General features: G+C 35.8%; 1 protein-coding gene across 2 annotated transcripts in view; it reads left to right on the top strand.

The window, feature by feature from the left end:
* Positions 1–21,298, top strand: part of LRP12 (LDL receptor related protein 12) — a 79,267-nt gene extending 57,969 nt beyond the window's left edge. For both annotated transcript variants that reach the window (XM_081258766.1, XM_081258765.1), the window contains 5 exons: positions 1,235–1,370; positions 10,341–10,543; positions 12,040–13,144; positions 14,627–14,759; positions 18,996–21,298. In XM_081258766.1, the coding sequence (XP_081114892.1) occupies positions 1,235–1,370; positions 10,341–10,543; positions 12,040–13,144; positions 14,627–14,759; positions 18,996–19,862 (2,444 nt within the window). In that variant the 3' untranslated portion in view covers positions 19,863–21,298. The remainder of the gene's footprint in view (positions 1–1,234; positions 1,371–10,340; positions 10,544–12,039; positions 13,145–14,626; positions 14,760–18,995) is intronic.
* Positions 21,299–22,715: the final 1,417 nt, after the last annotated feature.

The raw sequence follows: 22,715 nt of genomic DNA, 5'->3' as shown, positions 1-22,715 counted from the left end.
CTTTGGTGGTATACCCTAATTCCAGACTAGACGCATTTTAGGCATGAACCTGCAGAGGTTTAAAACCTCCATTGCATGTTTTTTTCAGGGCATGGGTAATTCTATAGAAATAAGTATTGACTCTTTGAGCAATATAGCTTGCTTTTATTTTGATCATTATGGATACAAACTTTGTAAAATTACTTCCTAGCATAATTACCCTAAGTTGAGCAGACTATAACCTCTATTACACACACACACACACACACACACACAATGGTCGTTTTGGCAGCTGCTCTCCCCACTTCTAATTTGCTCCTTCTAATCCGCTCTCACTTTAAAAATAAGCTAATCCATTGTATCAGATAAGAGGTTCCAAGATTGTACATTTTCCTGAAGGTTTAAACATTCATTCCATTTTCTTGTAACCAGTGACTCTTTTATAAATTAAGGGAGAATAAATTGTCAGATTATCAGCTGAATTCTGGATTGGTAAAATGTGAACTGTGAGAGTTCAAGATAATGAAAGGAGAATAATACAGGGAAAGTGTTGGTAGTAGTTTGAATTTATTCTCTATTCTAAGATATTTAGATATCTAACCACATCATGCTACTTTAATCACTGACTATTTCAAACCTTTATTTTTAAAATAATTTAGGAATCATTTATGACCCTGTAATAAAGTTTCAAAGTATTCATGGAATGAATTAAAGAACTGCTTTGAAGTAATTTTGAAGTAATGTTTTGCTCTTTTTATCCAATCATCCACTAACTTCTTAACAACCCAGCATCTTACTGTTATGTTTATATGTGCTTTCCTTCAATTATTTTGTTCAGAAGACTATTTATCTGATTTTTTTTAATTTAAAGTGTCCAAAAAGTAGTTCAGTTGAACGTTAGCTGGTTTATAATAAAATAAATTTAAAAGTGAATTTTGAAAAAAGATAGATGGATCAACTGATCTCCCTGGCTAACGCTAGCAATCTTAACAATTTTAATGTTATTCAGAGATCCAATTTGAAAACTTCCACACCTCCCTAAGACGTATTTAATTAGAATAAGATACTTTGACTAAAAGGGAAGAAAATAAAATAATTTCATTAGAATAATAAAAGCTTTTTAAGGTCGGCAGTACTATATTTTATTGTATATGATTTGATGTCTGAAGTTTTTTTTTTTTAATAAATACTGATTTACTTAATGCTTTGTTTTAAAGTATAATAATTAGCTAAGATTGCTTTGACTATCTTCCAGCTTGTGGAGAAACTCCAGAACAAATTCAAGTACCAAGCGGTATAATCACGAGCCCAGGCTGGCCTTCTGAATATCCTGCTAAAATCAACTGTAGCTGGTTCATAAGGGCAAACCCAGGGGAAATTATTACTATAAGGTAATTCTGATACCTTCCTGAATTATTGTATGATATTTTATTACAAAGTATAAGTTCAGTTTCCAAGTATCATTGCTCAACATGCAGTAATATAAAAAAATGATTTTTCAGAAAATATAGTAAATTATATTTATCAGTACCATCTTGAGGGTAGGAATAGCAACCCGTTCTTCCTCTTTTATTAGGGCATGTGTTTTGAATATTTTCTAGTGGCGGTAATGAATTTGCACTGAGCCATCTGTATTCTTCTAGGCAATTTTTTAACAAAAGGTACACATTTGCAGAACAGCTTATTAGGATCAACAGTGTAATCTTTGGCCATGAGACAAATAAACAGGACTCCATAATCCACTTGGAGATCTAACCCATAATCTTGGTCTTGTTAGTAGAGTCCTCTACCTTAAGGAGTTAAAACATGATTGTAGGCTATGTCTGTGTATAAAACTTGAAATAAGCTGATGGTGGATAAATACTGTGTCTAGAAAAATCTCTTTCTTTCATAGCACTGAGACAATAGAACATTTGTTAAGAATACAAAACGAAAGATACTCCTAGGGGAAATAACCATAAATTTAAGATCTTAAGAATAAATATGATATAAATCAGGAAAATTAAGATTATTTTACAGACGTTTAAAATTGCAGAGAAAAACTGTGGGAGTAAGATGTTAAGGAGGAAACATTCAGTGGAACTAGATATTGCTTGCTTAAGGAAATTATATCAAAGCTATTAGGGGGCTTCCCTGGTGGTGCAGTGGTTGAGAGTCCACCTGCCGATGCTGGGGACACGGGTTCGTGCCCTGGTCCGGGAGGATCCCACATGCCGCGGAGCGGCTGGGCCCGTGAGCCATGGCCGCTGAGCCTGTGCGTCTGGAGCCTGTGCTCCGCAACGGGAGAGGCCACAACAGTGAGAGGCCCGCGTACCGCAAAAAAAAAAAAGCTATTAGGAAAAAAAAAATTTGCCTGAAGGGGAGAAAAAAAAATAGTGTACCTAAACAAACAACCATGACACAGTTAAGAATGCCACTCCTGTCACAGAGACAGCGCAAAGGCATCTTTGACATTCTTTCATTAATTACATTTTTATAGGTAAAGATCATGGAATTTTAGATTTGGAAGAGACCTTGCAGATCGTAGACATATATCCCTTAATTTTACGATTTTTTACAAATGAGATTGTAAATTTAGCCTATTTTTGAAGCTTTCCATGTTCCTTTTTTATATTAATTAACTAATGAGAAAACCAGTCTCTTGAGGAACACAATTGTAGTCTATCCCCTTTTTTCTGTGGCAGCCATAAAACAGGGACATATGGTATGTTTTCCTTTGGTTCTTCTCTGCCCCAGGCCACATCTTTTGGAACACTGGAGCTGAACTTCTGTGGAAGCTGTAACACTCCTCTGTGAGAAGTATGATCCCTTGCTTGATGGATTGGTAGGATGTATCATTAAGGTTATCCTTCTGCAGCAGTACCAGTGTTGGAATCTGAACAATATGCCTATTTTCTGTTACTTACAACATGACTAAGTACAAATGTGTTTACAAAGTAATATCTTACCATAGGGATTCCAAATATTTTTTAAACATAAAACTAAACTTTTTGGAGATTTTTTTTCTTGTAACCTAAAAATCAAACTTTAGGTCTTCCCTGGTGGCGCAGTGGTTGAGAGTCCGCCTGCCGATGCAGGGGACAAGGGTTTGTGCCCCGGTCCGGAAGGATCCCACATGCCGCGGAGCAGCTGGGCCCGTGAGCCATGGCCGCTGAGCCTGCGCGTCCAGAGCCTGTGCTCCACAGCAGGAGAGGCCACAACAGTGAGAGGCCCGCGTACCGCAAAAAAAAAAAAAAAAAAATCCAACCCCAAATTAAATTTGCAGCCTACCAGCTCAGTTATGTAAAACTTGGAAATTCTTGCCAGCACAAAGGAGGTGACATGGAGTACTGCCATCTGGTTCTGATCATGTGTTGGATCCCTGAGATTTCACAAAGCTACGCTAAAAACCAAGCAAAATAGTGAAATGCAGAACAATATTGGAGGTGAGCTCCACATCTAAGGGAAGATTTCCTAAATTCTGGATGGAGTTAACAAATTTGGATTTACACAGCCAGCCTCATAAAATCAGAAAGTAATTTTAGTAATCGTCCTAGTTCTTACTGAAACCATTAACATGGCAATACCAAACTTTAAAAAGATGACACACCCACATAATACACAAAGAAAGTCAAGTTTCACTTGTGAACATTGGTGTAATATCTTAAATATATTGTTCAAAAGAAATTTATACCATAATCAAATTCAGCTCATTTAGACACACAATTGAGTCAATATTAGGAAATATTAAATTAATTTACCATATTAACAAGTCAGAGAAAAGGTATATGATGATCTAGACTAGATAGATGTTTTAAAGCTTTTTGGTAAAAACAAAATCAGCATTCATTCCTGAGCTTAAAATAATTAAAATCTAGATAAAAGAAAGAAACTAAAATTACCGACTATAAACAAACAATATTTAGACCTCTCCTTATAAAACTGGTTAAAGATGGTGATATATAAACATTTTTATCCCTTCCCTTTAAATCTTCCCAAATCCACAAAGACCACCTTATCCACAGGAGATAGAGGATTGGATTCTTGTTCCCTGCTTGAAGCCAAGGAGTAGGGTCAGGATATTTTGCTCAAGAAAGGAGGCTGAAAAAAACTTCTACTAACCACTGCTTGAACTTTCATGGGACTGAGAGCTTAGAAAGGTAGGAGACATACCATAATAAATAGGAATTTAACTAAGTTCCCATTGACTCTGTGACGGGTCTATAATACTACTCTGAACCACCATCTTAGGACTGGTTTTGGGATGGAGACCTAAGTGGAGGTAGCTACAAAACAGATGCCGTGGAGGAACATAGGAGGAGATAAAATTTTAAAAACAAAACAAAAACAGCACCAAAAATCTTGCACAAAAGAAAAGGGTGCAAACCAAATTTCTAGAATGTTTGAAAAACTTTAATACTAACCAAAACAGCCAAGAAAATCAAGTTGGAACAGATTTACTACAGATGTTGTACACTTTAATATATTGGGGTTTTTTTCTTAACCTTTTTTATGCCACAAACACTTCGGTAGTTTGGTGAAACCTATAGATCCTTTCTCAGAATGTTTTTAAATTTATAAAACAAAACACATAGCATTACAAAGGGAACCAATTATTCCTGAAATATAGCTATCAGGTATTTTTACAAATTTATAATATGATAGTACATATATGCTTATTTATTAACGTATTAGTGAGCAAGCCATGCTTTTAACAATTACTATTTTCAAAGTGGTTTTGAGTGTAAATAGTTATTCTAGATCTCTATTAAAACTGAAATGTAAGATGAAATTATCTGTGATTTCTATTGGTGACAGTGTGAGAGGTACTATAAAAACTATTCATGGGACTTCCCTGGTGGTGCAGTGGTAAGAACCCGCCTGCCAATGCAGGGGACATGGGTTCGATCCCTGGTCCGGGAAGATCCCACGTACCGCGGAGCAACTAAGCCCGTGTGCCACAACTACTGAGCCTGCGCTCTAGAGCCTGAGAGCCACAACTACTGAGCCCGTGTGCCACAACTACTGAAGCCCGCGTGCCTAGAGCCCGTGCTCTGCAACGAGAAGCCACCGCAATAAGAAGCCCATGCACCACAACGAAGAGTAGCCCCCGCTCACCACAACTAGAGAAAGCCCACATGCAGCAACAAAGACCCAACGCAGCCAAAAATAAATAAATTTATTTAAAAAAAAAACTATTCATGGTTTGTTGTTTATATTCATAAGTGAAGGAAATGTTAAATTTCAGTTACAGATGGGTGAAAATAAAGTAAATTTTTCTACTGAATTTGAGAATTTGAGAGAATAGAAACACTGAATACTCTTACTTGGACTTTATTAGACCAAAGCAGAGGGAAAGAAACTTATAAAAAACCTTCAAAAACCTATTAATACAGAAGAATACAGGAAAGTAGGAAAATGAGAACCCCATTCCCCACCCCAAATAGAAAAGCTATTCGATCAAAAAAAACTCACGTAACCTTTAAAAGATAGACTATCCGATCAGGTTTATTGGTTGGTTGATTGATATGATTCCTCTCCAGTGGGCTTAATAAGAACATACCTAAAACGGCACCAACAGAAAGTCTAAAAAATGAGGATAGGTGGGCTTCCCTGGTGGCGTAGTGGTTGAGAGTCCACCTGCTGATGCAGGGGACGTGGGTTCGTGCCCCGGTCCGGGAGGATCCCACATGCCGCAGAGCGGCTGAGCCCATGAGCCATGGCCGCTGAGCCTGTGCATCTGGAGCCTGTGCTCCGCAACGGGAGAGGCCACAACGGTGAGAGGCCCGCGTACCGCAAAAAAAAAAAAAAAAAAAAAAAATGAGGATAGGAAAAGATAAGCTATGGAAGTACAGATCAGGAGAGAGCTAGTGCAGGAAGGTTAACATCAGTTGTAATTAACCTTAAGACACAAAGTATTAGTGACAAGTGGAATAATACACTAGGAAGATAAAATCCTGGTTCAACGTTGTGTACCTAATAACACAGCATAAAACACAAGCAAAGCAGACTGTGGGGGGAGTTACCAAGTTTGACCAGGTTTGACTAGTGCACAATTCAGTGGAAGTTTCTAAACATATATTTTAATCTGAATTTAATACATTAAACAGGAAAACAATTAGTAAAAATGGAGAAGATTTGATAAAACTAACAAGCTTGATTCAGTAGACGCATGTATTACATAGGTGTGTAATGTTTATACCTATTTCAGTGAATAGAGAATACACATTCCTTTCAAAGACATATGTGACGTTTATTTTTAAATTGATTATGTATTAAATAAAGGAATTCTGAATGTATTTCCAGACTTTACATCCTTCAGATTTTCTCTGATTATAATGCAGTTAAATTAGAAACCAACAATTTAAAAAACCACATATGTTCAGAAATGTATTCCTAAATAACTTCTGCATTAAAGATGGAAATCACAATGAAACTCAAAATATTTTTAAATAGCCATAATGAAAGTATTAGATATTATAACTGTTGGAATACATTGAAAGAGTACTTAGAAAATTTTACAGCTTTAATGCATTGATTTAAAAATTAGTAAGATGGAAAATAAATAAGCTCAGCATTTTCTCAAGAGTTTAGAAGAAAAACTACAGGACAAATCTTTAGTAGAAAAAATAAAGATCAGAAAATAATTAAATAGAAAAAATAACCAAAAGCTGGTTTTCTGAAAGAGTGAGGAAAATAGACAAAGACAGATCTCAAGGCAAGAGTGAAGAAAAAAGAGGAAAGGTACAAATAAAAATTAAAAAAAAAAAGTGTCTATAGTTATAAATACAATAATAGAGATTTTAGAAGTCGTAAAGGAATATCATGAATGGTTTATACTGATACTTTTATACAATTAGAAGAAATGAAGCATTTTCTACATGTGTGTTACCAAAATTGATTCAAGAAGAATTAGAAAACTAATGAATGCAATAGCTATTAAAGAAATTAAATCAACAGTCAAAATAAGATTCTACACCCAGATAGTTTAACAGGCAAGTTTTGCCAAATGAATAGAGAAGCAATGTCCTTAACCTGATAAAAGTTATCTGTTTAAGAAATTTAAAAATCAAACTTAATATTGAAGTTAATTTTAGCACTAAGGACCAAGACAAGGATACGTGCTTTCACTGCTTGTACTTGAACCTCAGTCAATACAACGTTCCAACAAATAGAGGTTAGTGGTATAAAAAAAATGAAAAGGAAGAGGTGAAACTTTCCTTATTTGCCAATACTACACTTACCTACATAGAAAATCCAAACAAATTTAAAGACCACAGATATGAAAATTTAACCAGTTGTATGAAAGTACTATGTAAAGCTTTGCAATGATACATTTTACTTTCAAGATAAAATGATAATTTCTAAGAAAATTTAAATTATCAAAACTGACTTAATGAGTTTAGGAAAAGCTGATTAAACCAAAAAGCATGAAGAAATTGAAAATCTCTACCCTAAATCATCTGTACTCTGAAGAGGCACAAGGCACAGGTTTGTAAACAGTGTCTTTGTTACATAAACTATTCTGAAGCATAAAAGAAAAACTGAAAACTACTTTCACTTGTAAATGTATTTTAAACATCCTAAATGAATATTAGCAAACCAAATCCCTAGTAGTGTATATGTGAAGAGGTATTTATTGATTATTTCTTTTGTTCTGGATCAGGTCCCTGATTTCATGAATCTTAGTTGATTAAAAGTTGGGAGTTCCCTGGTGGCCTAGTGGTTAGGATTCTGGGCTTTTACTGGCATGGCCCTGTTTCAGTCCCTGGTTGGGGAACTGTGATCCCACAAAGCCACAAGGTGCAGCAAAAAAAAAAAAAAAAAGTATATTAAAGGACACTTTGATTACTTCCATATTTTGGCTATTGTAAATAATGCTGCAATGAAATTTGGGGTGCATGTACCTTTTCTAATTAGTGTTTTTTTCTTCCAGTAAATACCTAGGAGTGGAATTGCTGGATCATATGGTAGTTCTATTTTTAATTTTTTGAGGAATCTCCGTACTGTTTTCCATAGTGGCTACACCAGTTTACGTCTCCACCAACAGTGCACAAAGGTTCCCTTTTCTCCACATCCTTGCCAACGTGGCTTTGACAATAACCATTCTGACAGATGTGAGGTGATATCTCATTGTGGTTTTGAGTTGTATTTCCCTGATGATTAGCAATGTTGAGCATCTTTTCATGTGCCTATTGGCATCTGTGTGTCTTCTTTGGAAAAATGTCTGTTCAGATCCTCTGTGCATATTTTAATTGGGATGTTTGTTTTTTTGATATTGAGTTGTATGAATTCTTTGTATATTTTGGATTATTAGCCCCTTATTGGACATATCATTTGCAAATATAGTCTCCCATTCAGCACAGCCACTATGGAAAACAGTATGCAAGTTCCTCAAAAAATTAAAAATAGAATTACCAGACAATCCAGCAGTTCCACTCTTCATATCCAAAGAATTTGAAAAGATATATGCATCCCAGTGTTCATAGCAGCATTACTTATAGTAGCCAAGACATGAAAGCAACCTAAGTATCCATCAACAGATAAGTGGGTAAAGAAGATGTGATATAATGGAATATTTCTCAGCTATAAAAAAGAGTGAAATTTTACCATTTGCAACAACATGGATGGACCTACAGGGTATTATGCTTAGTGAAATAAGTCAGACAGAGAAAGGCAAATACTGTATTTTTCAGTTTATATGGAATCTGAAAAATAAAACACATTAACGAATATAACAAAACAGAAACAGACTCACAGATACAGAGATCAAGGAGAGGGACAAGATAGGTGAGGGGTATTAAGAGGTACAGACTACTATGTATAAAATAAATAAGTTACAAGGATGTCATGTGCAGCACAGGGGAATATAGCCAATATGTAATAATAACTTTATATGGTGTATAAGCTGTAAAAATATCGAATCACTGTGTTGTACACCTGAAACTAATATAATAGTGTAAGTCAGCTATACTTCAAAAAAAAAAAAAAACTCCTCAGTAAAAGATACCATTAAGAAAAACTGACAGCACCAACTGTTGGAGAGAATGAGGGTTTGAGTGGTTCTACATATATCTTGCATAACATACATGCCCCAAATAGATACATGTTTATACTATATAAAGAGCTCTTAAATAAGAACAAATTGTAAGGTATGAAGGATATAACAAGGCGATTCACAGAATTAGAAATAGCTAATAAACATAGGAAAAAGTGTTTCAATTTCAGTAAATAAGGAAATGCAGACTAGAACAATGATCAATCTATTTTATCCACCTAACTGGCAACAAATCTTTAGAAATAAAATGTTTCATTTTGCCAGAGTTGTGAAGTATAAGGTGCTTTTTCATACACACTTGGTGGAATTGTGAGTTGGTATAAACATTTTTCTCAGTGTTGCTATCAAATTTAAAGTGGAATTGTGTCTTTTGACCTAGCAATTCTACTTCTAGAAAAATTTGTCCTAGAGAAATACTTACTCATGTGTGTGTGGAGAGAACATGTATAAGGATTCCAGCATTGTTCATAATAGTGAAAAACTGGAAGCAGTCAAATTGTCAGCCTTTGTTATAGTTACTCAGAATATTTAAAGAGGAAATATCCTGGTATAATAATCCTTGGATAATTAACTTTATTGTCACTTGGCTTAAGGCAGGAATCTCACTTTTCAGTGAGACATGTTAGTAGAAAATACTATTTTGTTTTTTCTTTTTTCATAGCAGTGGCTAATTTTGTATGTGGTTCTTATTTGACTTTTCTGCCCTTTATTCATGCCCATATTTTATGAACTACAAGATAACGTTTGGTTATAAACCATTTATGTAGAAAAGTATTCCCAAACTCAGGGACTTTTCACTGAGGAAGTTTTTTGTTTGTTCATTTTTAACTTTTTTACTTGGCTCAGGTTTGTGTGATTTGCTCTCCTGAAAATGTAAGCTGTAAACTCATTAAGCAAGCAGATGAACCAGTCTAATCTAGAGAAGGCAGACTTCCTCTGTGTCTTTCAGTTCATCGAATTATGGAGTAGTTCAAACAGAGAACAATTTAGGGTGCTAAGAATTAGAAGTGGTCCTTCCTAAACACACACAGGGAGAAGAAAAAGAAGAAAGGTGCCAACTGTCTCCTGTTTTTTAGCGTTATTTTGGAATTTCGTGTTACTTATGAAGAAGTATTGTTCTGGAATCTGGGAAAGAGATACAAATGTTAGGAACACAGAAGCAGTATTATTATTTGTTGATGATATAGTCGTGGGCCTAGAAGATCCAGGAGAATCAGTGAATATATGGAGGCTTATAATAAAGTCCTCAGTTACTTTGTATTATTAATGAAATTTTTTTCCAAAATTTCCTTTTCAGTAGGCTTTTCTGACTTTTTATTTGTAGTTTTCAGGATTTTGATATTCAAGGGTCCAGAAGATGCAGTTTGGACTGGTTGACGATAGAAACATACAAGAATATTGAAAGCTACAGAGCCTGTGGTTCTACAATCCCACCACCATATATTTCTTCACAAGACCACGTCTGGATCAGGTTCCATTCCGATGACAGTATCTCTAGGAAGGGTTTCAGACTGGCATACTTTTCAGGTGTGTTTTTAAATAAGAAGAAAAATATGGAACAGAATTCTATAGTATTTACTGCTCAGTCACTTCGGGACTCGCCTTCTAAACAATGTCCATTTAATTGTGACTCAGTCCTCAAGGCAGCTGAGATTGAGGAATTAGAGGCTAAAGGTTCAGGTACCGTAGATCCGGGTCTCCAAAAGGCATTTTGTATAATCCTAATAAAATGATTAATTTTACAAACTAAGGTCAGTTTTCTTTTTAAATATTTTGCATACGTTTATTTTAAAAGGAACTTTTTCCCCTCAAGTGTTTACCAGTATCCTGCAAGTTACTTCAGAATGTATTTTTGTGTGTGTGCATTACCCTCGTCTTTACACCTTCAAAGAAAAGACATAATCAATTTCCCCTTAGTAGTTTGTAGTATCAGAAGTCTTCTTTTGCTAATTATTAAACTTTATCCAAAAAGAGTGAGCAAATCATACAAATATGAAGAACTTAGAGCATTAGAGTTACATAAATTTTTGTTGAAAATCATTTTACATTTTCTGAGATTACATGATCTCCTTTAGCAACATATGCTGCCTTTTCTCTTTTTTATTAAAAGCACAGTCTTTGTAATATTTACTTAGGTTCTGAAGCACATTTTCTGTCACCTATTTGCCAGTAAATAAAAGTTGTTAATGGAGAGGTAGGCATTGGCCGTCATCATCAGTGTGGACTGTAGGAATCTAATGTTTGGTTTTCTTTCCCTACCTCATTATTGTTGTATATTTAAGATAGTCCACTAAGATAATCAGAATTCTATAAACATTTCCATTCTTTTCTCTCTTCTTCTCCCTACTGTTTTGTTGAGTAAATTTATACCTTTAGCTCAGATTCATAAAATATTTTGCAGTTGTATTAAAACAGTTATAAAATGGAAGTACCATGTTGTGGTTATATGAAATGTTAGAAATAGAATAAAGTTAACTTATGATAATCTTAGCAAAAATTTGAGTCTAAATAATGGGCTTGCAAAATATGCTATGATACACAGCAAAATATTGTGTGTATGTGTATATATATATATAATATATATAGACAACTCAAAAAGAATATTAAAACTGGATTTGAAAAGGTGATTATTATAGAGGAGTTTTTCTTCATTGCAAAATGTTTATACAATAGAGTATTTGAAATTCTTAGGCAATACATCCTACTGACTTACATATCTTACATCACTTTACTAAATGTTCTGCAGTAAAATAGCTTCTGTGAAAACAGGATTGGTCTTTTCTCTTTAGATCAGCTGTAGAGATCTTCATGGAACAAATCATAAGTGTTTAATAAGTTGTTGAGTAATCAGTAAGCCAATATTAATTTGCCATTAGAGTTTAACCTATTTTTTGATCAAGCCCAACTATCATTTGGGCTAATCAGCATTTATGATAAAAATGCCACTTGCTGTTATATACCCTTTAAAGAGTATGTTTTTTCCTCCTTATCTCTCCATCTCCCTCCTCCCAATGTCCTCCCAGGGAAATCTGAGGAACCAAACTGTGCTTGTGACCAGTTTCGTTGTGGTAATGGGAAGTGTATACCAGCAGCCTGGAAATGCAACAATATGGATGAATGTGGAGATAGTTCTGATGAAGAGATCTGTGCCAAAGAAGTGAATCCTCCAACATCTGCCTCTTTCCAACCCTGTGCTTACAACCAGTTCCAGTGTCTATCTCGGTTTACCAAAGTTTACACTTGCCTCCCCGAATCTTTAAAATGTGATGGGAACATTGACTGCCTTGACCTTGGAGATGAGATAGACTGTGATGTGCCAACTTGTGGGCAGTGGTTAAAATATTTTTATGGTACTTTTAATTCTCCCAATTATCCAGACTTTTATCCTCCCGGAAGCAATTGCACCTGGTTAATAGACACTGGTGATCATCGTAAAGTCATCTTACGCTTCACTGACTTTAAACTTGATGGTACTGGTTATGGTGATTATGTCAAAATATATGATGGCTTAGAGGAGAATCCACACAAGCTTTTGCGTGTGTTAACTGCTTTTGATTCTCATGCACCTCTCACTGTCGTGTCTTCTTCTGGACAGATAAGGGTACATTTCTGTGCCGATAAAGTCAACGCTGCCAGGGGATTTAATGCTACTTACCAAGTAGACGGCTTCTGTTTGCCATGGGAAATACCCTGCGGAGGGAACTGGGGGTGTTATACGGAGCAGCAGCGCTGTGATGGGTATTGGCATTGCCCAAACGGAAGGGATGAAATCAATTGTACCATGTGCCAAAAGGAAGAGTTCCCATGTTCCCGGAACGGCGTCTGTTACCCTCGTTCTGATCGCTGCAACTACCAGAATCATTGCCCAAATGGCTCCGATGAAAAAAACTGCTTTTTTTGCCAGCCAGGAAATTTTCATTGTAAAAACAATCGTTGTGTGTTTGAAAGCTGGGTGTGTGACTCTCAGGACGACTGTGGCGATGGCAGCGATGAGGAGAATTGCCCGGTAATCGTGCCTACCCGAGTCATAACTGCAGCCGTCATAGGGAGCCTTATCTGTGGCCTGTTACTGGTCATTGCCTTGGGATGTACTTGTAAGCTTTATTCTCTGAGAATGTTTGAACGAAGGTCAGTATCAAGACAAAACTATAGTGCTTATGCTCTCTACAGTAAAAGCATGGCCCAAATATTTACAACACATTTTTAATGAGATTAGCAATATATTTTTGTTATATTGTTGAGAAATAAATACTTCTTATGATTTATAAAATGACTATGAAAAGCCTATGACTCAAAAGCCTAATAAGAACATTAAAAAACACATAAACACTAAGAGTTATGAGGTGAGAAAAGCCACTCTGTATTTCAGGTTAATCTGTCTTACAGGAATTTTGCAAGCTGTAATTCTCGGTTGTTGCTCTTTAACCTCGGTTTTTATAAATATTCAACAATTCCAGATAATTTGAGAACCTTCTATGTTGAAAGCATTATATAGGTGAATAGAGAAATGAGTAGGAGTAATCTCATGGGCAGTTTACAGTTAGAAGGAAGGAAGTGGTGGGTAGAATTAGATGACAAAAAATATAAATGTTGTAAGAGCTATAAAATAAAGTGGTATAAAAGTCGAAGGGGGCTTCCCTGGTGGCGCAGTGGTTGAGAGTCCGCCTGCCGATGCAGGGGACACGGGTTCGTGACCCGGTCCGGGAAGATCCCACATGCCGCGGAGCGGCTGGGCCCGTGAGCCATGGCCGCTGAGCCTGTGCATCCGGAGCCTGTGCTCCGCAGTGGGAGAGGCCACAGCAGTGAGAGGCCCGCGTACCGCAAAAAAAAAAAAAAGTTGAAGGATCTCAGTTAAGTAAGCAGTGGTTCAGCGTTAAAGAGTGGCCTTCAGGGAGAGCTGTCTTTCGTGTGGTAGAGGAGAGACTGGACTTGGGAGAAGTTGATGGCAGAGAGGCCTTCTAGAAAGCTCCTGTGGAGACCATGACCGTCAGTCCCAGGAGAATTACAAATGATAGATACAACAAAGAAGTCACATAGCAGACAGCTAAGAATAGATGCACAGTATCACAATAACCAAGTGCATCTTATCTTTGGTTCAGTATAAATGGCCAGAAAATGTTTTACTACATTGCAACGTAGGAGTACAACGAAGACCAGAGGTCTTGAGTTTAAGAACAAGTTATTCCAGAAAGGGTTTTGGTGACTCATTTCACTCTTTTCCTTATCTGAAAAGTAAATGTGTTGGACTTGCTGAATAAAGTGTCTTCTAAGAATTTTCAAATACTTTCACCTGAAGTCTCAAGCCCCTATGTTCTTAGGGGTTTAAAGATCTAGTACTTTTATCTTTTACGGAGATTTCTAATTTATTAAAACTTAGTGATCCAGGCCCCTAGTGTAAAACCGCATGAGGCTAAACTGTCCGCTTCATCTTTGTGTTCTCAGTGTAGGGTAGTATAGATACTCATGAAATGTTGGCTAAGTAAGCTTTATACAAATGAACAAGTATATTAAAATTCAGATTGTTTTAATTGTTGATAATTTAAAAATTACTGTTTTGGCTTGCCTTTTTTTTTTTTTTTAACCCTTTTCATCCCCCTGTTTCTCTCAAAGATCATTTGAAACACAGTTGTCCAGAGTGGAAGCAGAATTGTTAAGAAGAGAAGCTCCTCCCTCTTATGGACAATTGATTGCTCAGGGTTTAATTCCACCAGTTGAAGATTTTCCTGTTTGTCCACCTAATCAGGTATGTTACAATTCATTATCTCTCTTTCCGTACCTCTTAAAATGAAATCTATGCTTGTATATAATGGTAAAGTATCCTTGACTGGGTCAGAATTTTTGCAGTCACATTAAGAATTAAATATATGGAGGATTTGAAATTATACAGTTGACCCCTGAACAACGAGGGGGCTAGGGACACCCACCCTCTGTGCAGGTGAAAATTCACATGTAACTTTGTAGTCGGACCTCTGTGTCTGGGGCTCTACATCCACAAATTTAACCAACCATGTATCATGTACTATAGTATTTGCTATTGAAAAAAATCCACGTATAAGTGGTCCCGTGCATTTCAAGCCCATGTTGTTCAAGGGTCAACTCTGATTGTTCCATTGTATTTTAACAAATTCAGAAGTATACTTTTCATTCTTTACTTCTGATTTGGTTAGGTGATTCTTAAGCATTTTACTGTTGAGGATAATTTAGTGTGTTAAAATTCAAAAGTAAAGTTTGACAACTTATTTTCTACTTGAACTATTTCAAAGATTTAAAAAGAAATACTAAAGTTGATATGCTTAGTAATAGATTAGTAACATGCTAGATTAAAATAAAAGTTGTTGAAATTAAGTTAACATTTCTACCTGACTTGAGAAAAAACTTCTTCACAGCTGGATTTTACAGTGCTTAAAAATTCATATCATTTTCTTTAAATAGTAACTCATTCTTTATTAATGTTTCTGAATTCTTTAAATTTTTGTGAGCAATTTTTTACTTCAGGTGTACAGTAAAGTGATCCAGTTATACGTATATATATATTCTTTTTCAGATTCTTTTCCATAATAGATTATTATAAGATACCGAATATAGTTCCCTGCAATTTCTTTTTTAATTTCTTTTTCAATGCTTACAATTGTGCCAGGGTTCTTAAGGCCATTAAGGTTTCTACATTTAAAATGTAAATTTATCCAGAAACATTTCTAAAAATTGTTCCCAGTATCAGAATTAAGAAAAATTGATGAACATTGTTTTCTCAGTAATTTAATTCTGTTCAAAATGAAAGACCATTTCCTTTTTTGGTAAATAGGTTTCCAATTACAGTCGGTCATCTTATTTGAGTCTTTTAGGAAATCTTTGTGAGAATTTGATGTAATTTGCTAAGTAAGTAATTAGAACTTCCACTGGTTGGAATTTTGTGTGCAACATAGGAAAAACCTACATTGTGGCTTTTATATATTGTTGTCCCTGCCATGGGGAAGGGTTCTTTTTAGGTAGGAATTCAGAGGATGGTTAATTCCATCCACCCACTTCACCATCTATCACTCCACCCCTATACCCTGAGGCTACCTTCAAGAGGTTGGTCAACTGTGAAGTTAGAGGGAGTACAGTCCACACAAGACAGCCCTTACTTCTAAAACCAATTTTAAGTACAGGGGCTCCCAAACCATCCTCAGGTTTGATAATTCACTAGAAGGACTGAGAACTCATTGAAAGCTGTTTACTTAATAGTATAATATGGTGTAACTATTATTGCTGGGAAAGGATCCAGATTAAATCAGCCAAAGGAAGAGACACATAGGACAGGGTTCAGGAGGGTACCAAACACGACCCTTCCAATTGTCTTTTCCCCATAAAGTCAGGACAGTGTCATTCTCTCGACACAGGTGTGTGACAATATGCACAAAACATTGCCAACTAGGGAAGCTCACCCAAACTCAGTGTCCAGGGTTTTTATTGGAGCTGCATCACATAGGCATGATTAATTGCACATGTGGCTGATCCCAGTCTCTAGCCTCTGCAGAGGTTGACTGATTCTGCTGACTCAACACTCCCACGCTACATCACATTGGTGTGGCTCAGAGCCTCCACCTAAAACGCAGTGCAACTCTCTGGCTGGCCCAAGTCTCCATGCAATGACACTCCTGTCAAAGATGACATTCCAAGGTCTGAGGTCTCATCCCAGAAGTAAAGGGCAAAGGTCAGACCTCACTTTGGGTAAGGTTTCAATTCTTTACTACCTACTACAGCGTTTTTGTAGGGTTATAATTTACCCTTGTGAGGGAATTCTGCTTCAACAAAGTTTTAAAGTAAAATATGTTTGCAAATGGGAAACTAGATTTTATTCAGTTAATGAGATTACACTCTTATGTTTGAAACTTTTGGTAATAAATTATCAAATTTCCTTATTTGTTTTTGAAAAGAACAATAGGACTTCCCTGGTGGCGCAGTGGTTGAGAGTCCGCCTGCCGATGCAGGGGACACGGGTTCTTGCCCCGATCCGGGAAGATCCCACATGCCACGGAGCGGCTGGGCCTGTGAGCCATGGCCGCTGAGCCTGCGCGTCCAGAGCCTGTGGTCCACAACGGGAGAGGCCACAACAGTGAGAGGCCCGCGTACTGCAAGAAAAAAAAAGAAAGAAAAAAAGAAAAAGAATCTTTTGATTACCAACTCATTCAAAATAGCAATCCTTTCTGAAGAATGCTTTTCTTCTGCTTCATAAATGGAAGAAGTATATAAAATGATTCCTAAAACAATCATGAGATCCCCTTGTAGAATCTAATGTTAAATTGGCAATCATTTAATTAAACAGACTTTGAAGCCAGTAGAGAGCTTCATCTCACTGACAGACTGTACTGTTAAAGACGGCTTTGAAGTGTGCTGAAGGCATTGTGGGTGGCAGCTGCATAAGAGGGGAGGATATCTGAAGAGCCTTGTATTCATTTCTGGATTTAGTGACAGTGCTCACACAAAGCCTTAGAACTAGAACGTGAATGCCAGATGAGGAGGACCAAATCTATGGAGCTCAAAGGGATGTGAGCCACTTTTTTTTTTTTTCAGTTAGTTTATAGTTACATTCCCAATTGGTGAAAAACCTTACTCATTCATATAGTAAATTTTATGTGCTGATATTCAGATTTCTTATTGACAATCTGTTATTTACTAAGGCTAGACTATGAAATATTCCTGTGATAGTAGCTTCTTAGCTTTCTGTGAATTATACTCCAGGGATTATGTTCAAAGGGTGTATATGGAAATCACAAATCTATATGGAAAACCTGAGGCTAGCTGTACGGTATCAGCTTGGATTTACTTCAATACCAGTCATAAACAGAGATGGAAAACATACGTTATCACATCTTCTTATTCTCTTCCCTTCTTTTTTTCTGTGGGGGGAAAGGCAAGAGCCATTCATTTGGCAGAGGGAAACTGTATCACCATTTGAAAGGGAGTATATCAATTCACCATTGTTTCTTGGAAATACTGTATTTTAAATACTAAATGCCAGATTGATGAAAGCTCTGTTTGTTCCAAGTTTGATTACTCCTTTTTATAACCACTAGATGGAGCTTAAAGACTGTTTTTGTAAATACTGTAGTGTTTTGTTTTGTTTAATTCCAATAGTCATTCCTAGAAAAAAGAAAATCTAGATGATTTTTCTTTCAGTTGGGCAATAAGGTCACCTCCCATATGCACTAATTAAAAATCACCAATTTTCAAAGAATAAGGTTATAATTTATGTTTAACATGAAGCTGTAGAAAATAAGACTTAACTCTTTAAGATTGAGAAGGAACCCAAATGTCTCAAATACCATTGAATAGTTCTATAAACAAATTAATTTCTTTGGCTTTTTGTTTCCTGTGCTGCATTACAAATACAGTAATTTCTTTGTTTATGACAATATAAATAAATCCTCAATATCCACTCATTCAACAAATCCTTGAGAACCAACTGTGAGATATAACTTTTACATGTTTTGGAAGGTTTCAACCTTGTAAATCAAGTCTAACTTGTTCTGTGTTAAAACAAAAAAACAAACAGCCTGGTTTTCACACTCCTTTAGGTCATTTAGAGAATTATTGTAGAGATTCTTCTATCTTCCTAGCTGAAGAAGTATCAAATTATTTTCCATCTTTGGTGCATTTCTAGGATTGGATTACTATGTGAAGTTTTGAAACAAAATTGCTGTTGTAATTGGCATTAAACATCATTTTAAAGTTCATATGTGAAATGAAGTATCAAGAAAATCTTAAACACAATGAACAGTGGTTCAAGTTATAGGTTAGATTCTGGAGTGAGGTGAGCCTGTATCCATGAGAGAATTTAATTCATCCTCCATAGACCGTGAAATGAGTAATAGAACTTTCATCCACAACACATGCTGAATAGAAGGGTGTTTTCCATCTTAATACCTTGTTGTTAGCTGTCTTAAGATCTTTTCTTTCTTTCTTTCTTTCTTTTATTATTATTATCTTTTTTTTGCAGGCTTCTGTTTTGGAAAACCTGAGGCTAGCTGTACGGTCTCAGCTCGGATTTACTTCAATCAGACTTCCTATGGCAGGCAGGTCCAGCAACATCTGGAATCGTATTTTTAATTTTGCAAGATCACGCCATTCAGGGTCATTGGCTCTGGTCTCAGCAGATGGGGATGAGGTTGCCCCTAGTCAGAGTACCAGCAGAGAACCTGAAAGAAATCATACTCACAGAAGTTTGTTTTCTGTGGAATCTGACGACACAGACACAGAAAATGAGAGAAGGGATACGGTAGGAGCATCTGGCGGGGTTGCAGCTCCTTTGCCTCAAAAAGTCCCTCCCACAACAGCTGTAGAAGCAACAGTGGGAGCAAGTGGAAGTTCCTCCACTCAGAATACCCGAGGTGGTCACACAGAGACCGGACGGGATGTGACAAGCGCGGAACCCCCAAGTGTGAGTCCGGCGCGTCACCAGCTCACAAGTGCGCTAAGTCGTATGACTCAGGGGCTACGTTGGGTACGTTTTACATTAGGGCGATCAAGCTCCGTAAGTCAGAACCAGAGCCCTTTGAGACAACTTGATAATGGGGTAAATGGAAGAGAAGAAGATGATGATGTCGAAATGCTAATTCCAGTTTCTGAAGGAGCTTCAGACTTTGATGTGAATGACTGCTCCAGACCTCTTCTTGATCTTGCCTCCGATCAAGGGCAGAGGTTCAGACAACCATATAGTGCAGCAAACCCTGGAGTAAGACCAAGTAATCGCGATGGCCCCTGTGAGCGCTGCGGTATTGTCCACACTGCCCAGATACCAGACTCTTGCTTAGAAGCAACGATGAAAAATGAAACGAGTGATGATGAAGCTTTGTTACTTTGTTAGGTACAAGAATCCCATCAGGGAGATTGGATACAAGTTGGAGCAATATCCATTCATTGTTTTGTAACTTTACAATTAAACTAGTTTTAATTTAAAAAGAGAAAAAATGCAGGGTGATTTCTTACTATCATATGTTAGCCTGCATGGTTAAATTAAACACCTGTAACTCTATAAACTTTAGAGTTTACTATTTTAGCAGCTAAAAATGCATTATGTATTCAGATTGTTCAATAATGTTCTTCCATTTGTTTCTAATTGTTTTCATCCCGGTACTGTAGTTCGCAGTAGAGATATGGCTGCTAAAACTCATTTGACTGTCAGTTTCTATCTATCCTATGTTAAAACGTTTCTTTGTTCAAAATAATACCTTCTTTTAATTGAACCCTTTATGCTTTTGCCAATACATCTTGTAACTTAATATACTAGATGTTAAGGTTGTTAATATAAAAAGAGAAAAAGTCCTTATTCTCACCTGTTTTTATTTGTATAACATCTGTCTAAACATTATTAGATTTCATAATAGGAGCTTGTCAAAGGGAAAAAAACTTTGTCTAAAATTTTTTCTCTTACGTTTAACATGCAATGATGTGAAATTTAGATAGATTAGATAAATTAATGGCAAAAACAAAACTCTTTTATAAATTTTCTAATGTTGACTTTAATACTCTAATATGGTACAAACCAAATGGTAAAAAGCCCAAGTCATTTCTTTTTTTATCTCTGTTTAAGGACAGAATTAAGCGGATGAAGATATTCTACTATGCATTAAATCTTGAACTTTATAAAATATGTACAAAGATTGTACAAGATAAGTTCCAACTGGTGATGTCTTTCCCTGATACAGGGTTATGCTTGTATTGGACCCTAGGGATTTGCACTAAAATCATATCAAGGTCTCAGATGAGTTTAGTGCAGAAGCACTATCACTTTAAATACTATTATTTGCTATCATAATGACTATATATTTCCATAGCTTACGGCGGGGAGCGTGAGGGGGCATTTTTATTACAACTTGAGGTTGCTTTGCTGGTTTCATATTTATTTGTTGTATTTAAAAACTGCATTATAGTAAGAAAGTGATTTTTTCAATATATTTTATTCACAAGGGGAGGATCATGCTACATGTTGAAAAGCAAATTAAGAAATCATTCAGATCACCTCCCTTTTTTAAGTAAAGTGAATTGCAAAACCCCGCATATTTTTTTATTGTCAATTCCCATTTATTTATTCTTTAGCTGTCTGTTTTAGTAGCTTAATGTGAGTATGAAAAATGTATTTGTGTGTGATTATTGCTATTTATTAAATTTTAAATACTTTGCTGAATGTCATTTTAAAGCATGTTTGAGGTCTTGTGTATTTGTCTTGTTATGCTGTCAGGAAGAACTGACTGAAATGTTTTAATATGTATCAAAAATTAAAATGACTTCTTTTTTTTTGTATTGCCTTGAGGTACTTTTTAAATCAAAGTTTCTCTTTATTTTTGTTCATTTGGTGCATATACAAATTCAGGCCATGAAGTATGCAGTGTGTCTAGAAGAAAAATTAAAGAGGGGATGTCTTCCTTAACTCCCTTATAGTAAAGTAGTAGCTTGCACCAGTTCTCAAGGGTAAAAAAATCCCTAAGGACCTGGACATTATTTTGCCTTTGAAAAACCTGCCTTTTAATTGATGTGTCTTATAAGAGTCAGTAACTCTATCAGTTCTCTTTTTATATTATTTTCAGATACATTTTAGACCCCTATACAATATTTTACTGGCAGAATTTGGGTTACCAAATTAACCTTGTTTAGCTCCTACTAATTATATACTATTATGTATAGGTTTTTTGTTTTTGTTTTCTGACATATATTTTAATTTCTTTGTTTAATTAACTAATACATCTTCTTGATTCAAACAGTAAAAAAATTAAGTCTCTCTCCTATCCCTGACAGCCATCTTCTAGTTCCCTTTCAAAGAAACAGGTACCAAGACCCAATTCTTGTATACCCTCCAGAAATACCATATAGATACATAAATGTATCTATATGTATAAATGCTATATGATGTAATACAAATTGTAACATACTATGCATTCTTTTTCTGTACTTTTTTTCAAGGGAAAAAGTGTATCTGCTACTGGTTGAATGTTAAAAGTACAGTTGGGTATTTCTGTTATTTGACTTTTCACATTTAAAAATTTGATCTATCCTGAATTTAAGGCTCCAGTTTTTCTTCCTAGGTAACTACCTAGTTCCTGCAAGGCTGTTTATTAAGTCTGTCCTTTCCTTGCTGTTGGAAATGGCCCTTTTATCACATTGCAGATTTTCATATTATGTGGATATATTTCTAGACTCTAATTCCATTCTCTTCAGTTGAGTTGCCTTTCTTTTTTTGTACCAGTCCTACACTGTTTTAATAACAGTAATTTTTAAATGTTCAAATATTCTTGCTTATTTTTCCATTTGAACTTTAGAATCAACCCTTTTTTTGTGTTCTACAAAACAAATCCATTGTACTTTTTTTTTTTTGGACAGTTTTACTTTTATAGGTCAACTTGGGGAAATTTGACATCATTATCATGTTAAAGCTTCTATCTAAACCATGGTGCCCTATCCAAAAATGGTTCCCAATTTGTTCAAGTCTTTTTTGTTGTTTCCTTCACAGATGCTTCGCATTTTACTTTACAGAGATCTTGTACATGTTTTTCAAGAGTTCTTAGAAATTTTATTATTTTTGTTACCATTATTAAGGAAGTCCTTTCTGTTTATAATTTAGTCTGATTTTAGTATATATGAAGGCTAATGACTTATTTATGTTAATTTTCTACCCAGCTACCAGACTCTCATGTTTGTAATGGTACTTCAGTTAATTCTTTTG

Source organism: Mesoplodon bidens (assembly GCF_964165515.1).
Source record: "Mesoplodon bidens genome assembly, chromosome: 16".
Lineage (NCBI taxonomy): Eukaryota > Metazoa > Chordata > Mammalia > Artiodactyla > Ziphiidae > Mesoplodon > Mesoplodon bidens.
The sequence above is the reverse complement of the archived record's forward strand: the minus strand, read 5'-3'. Positions and strand labels throughout refer to the sequence as shown.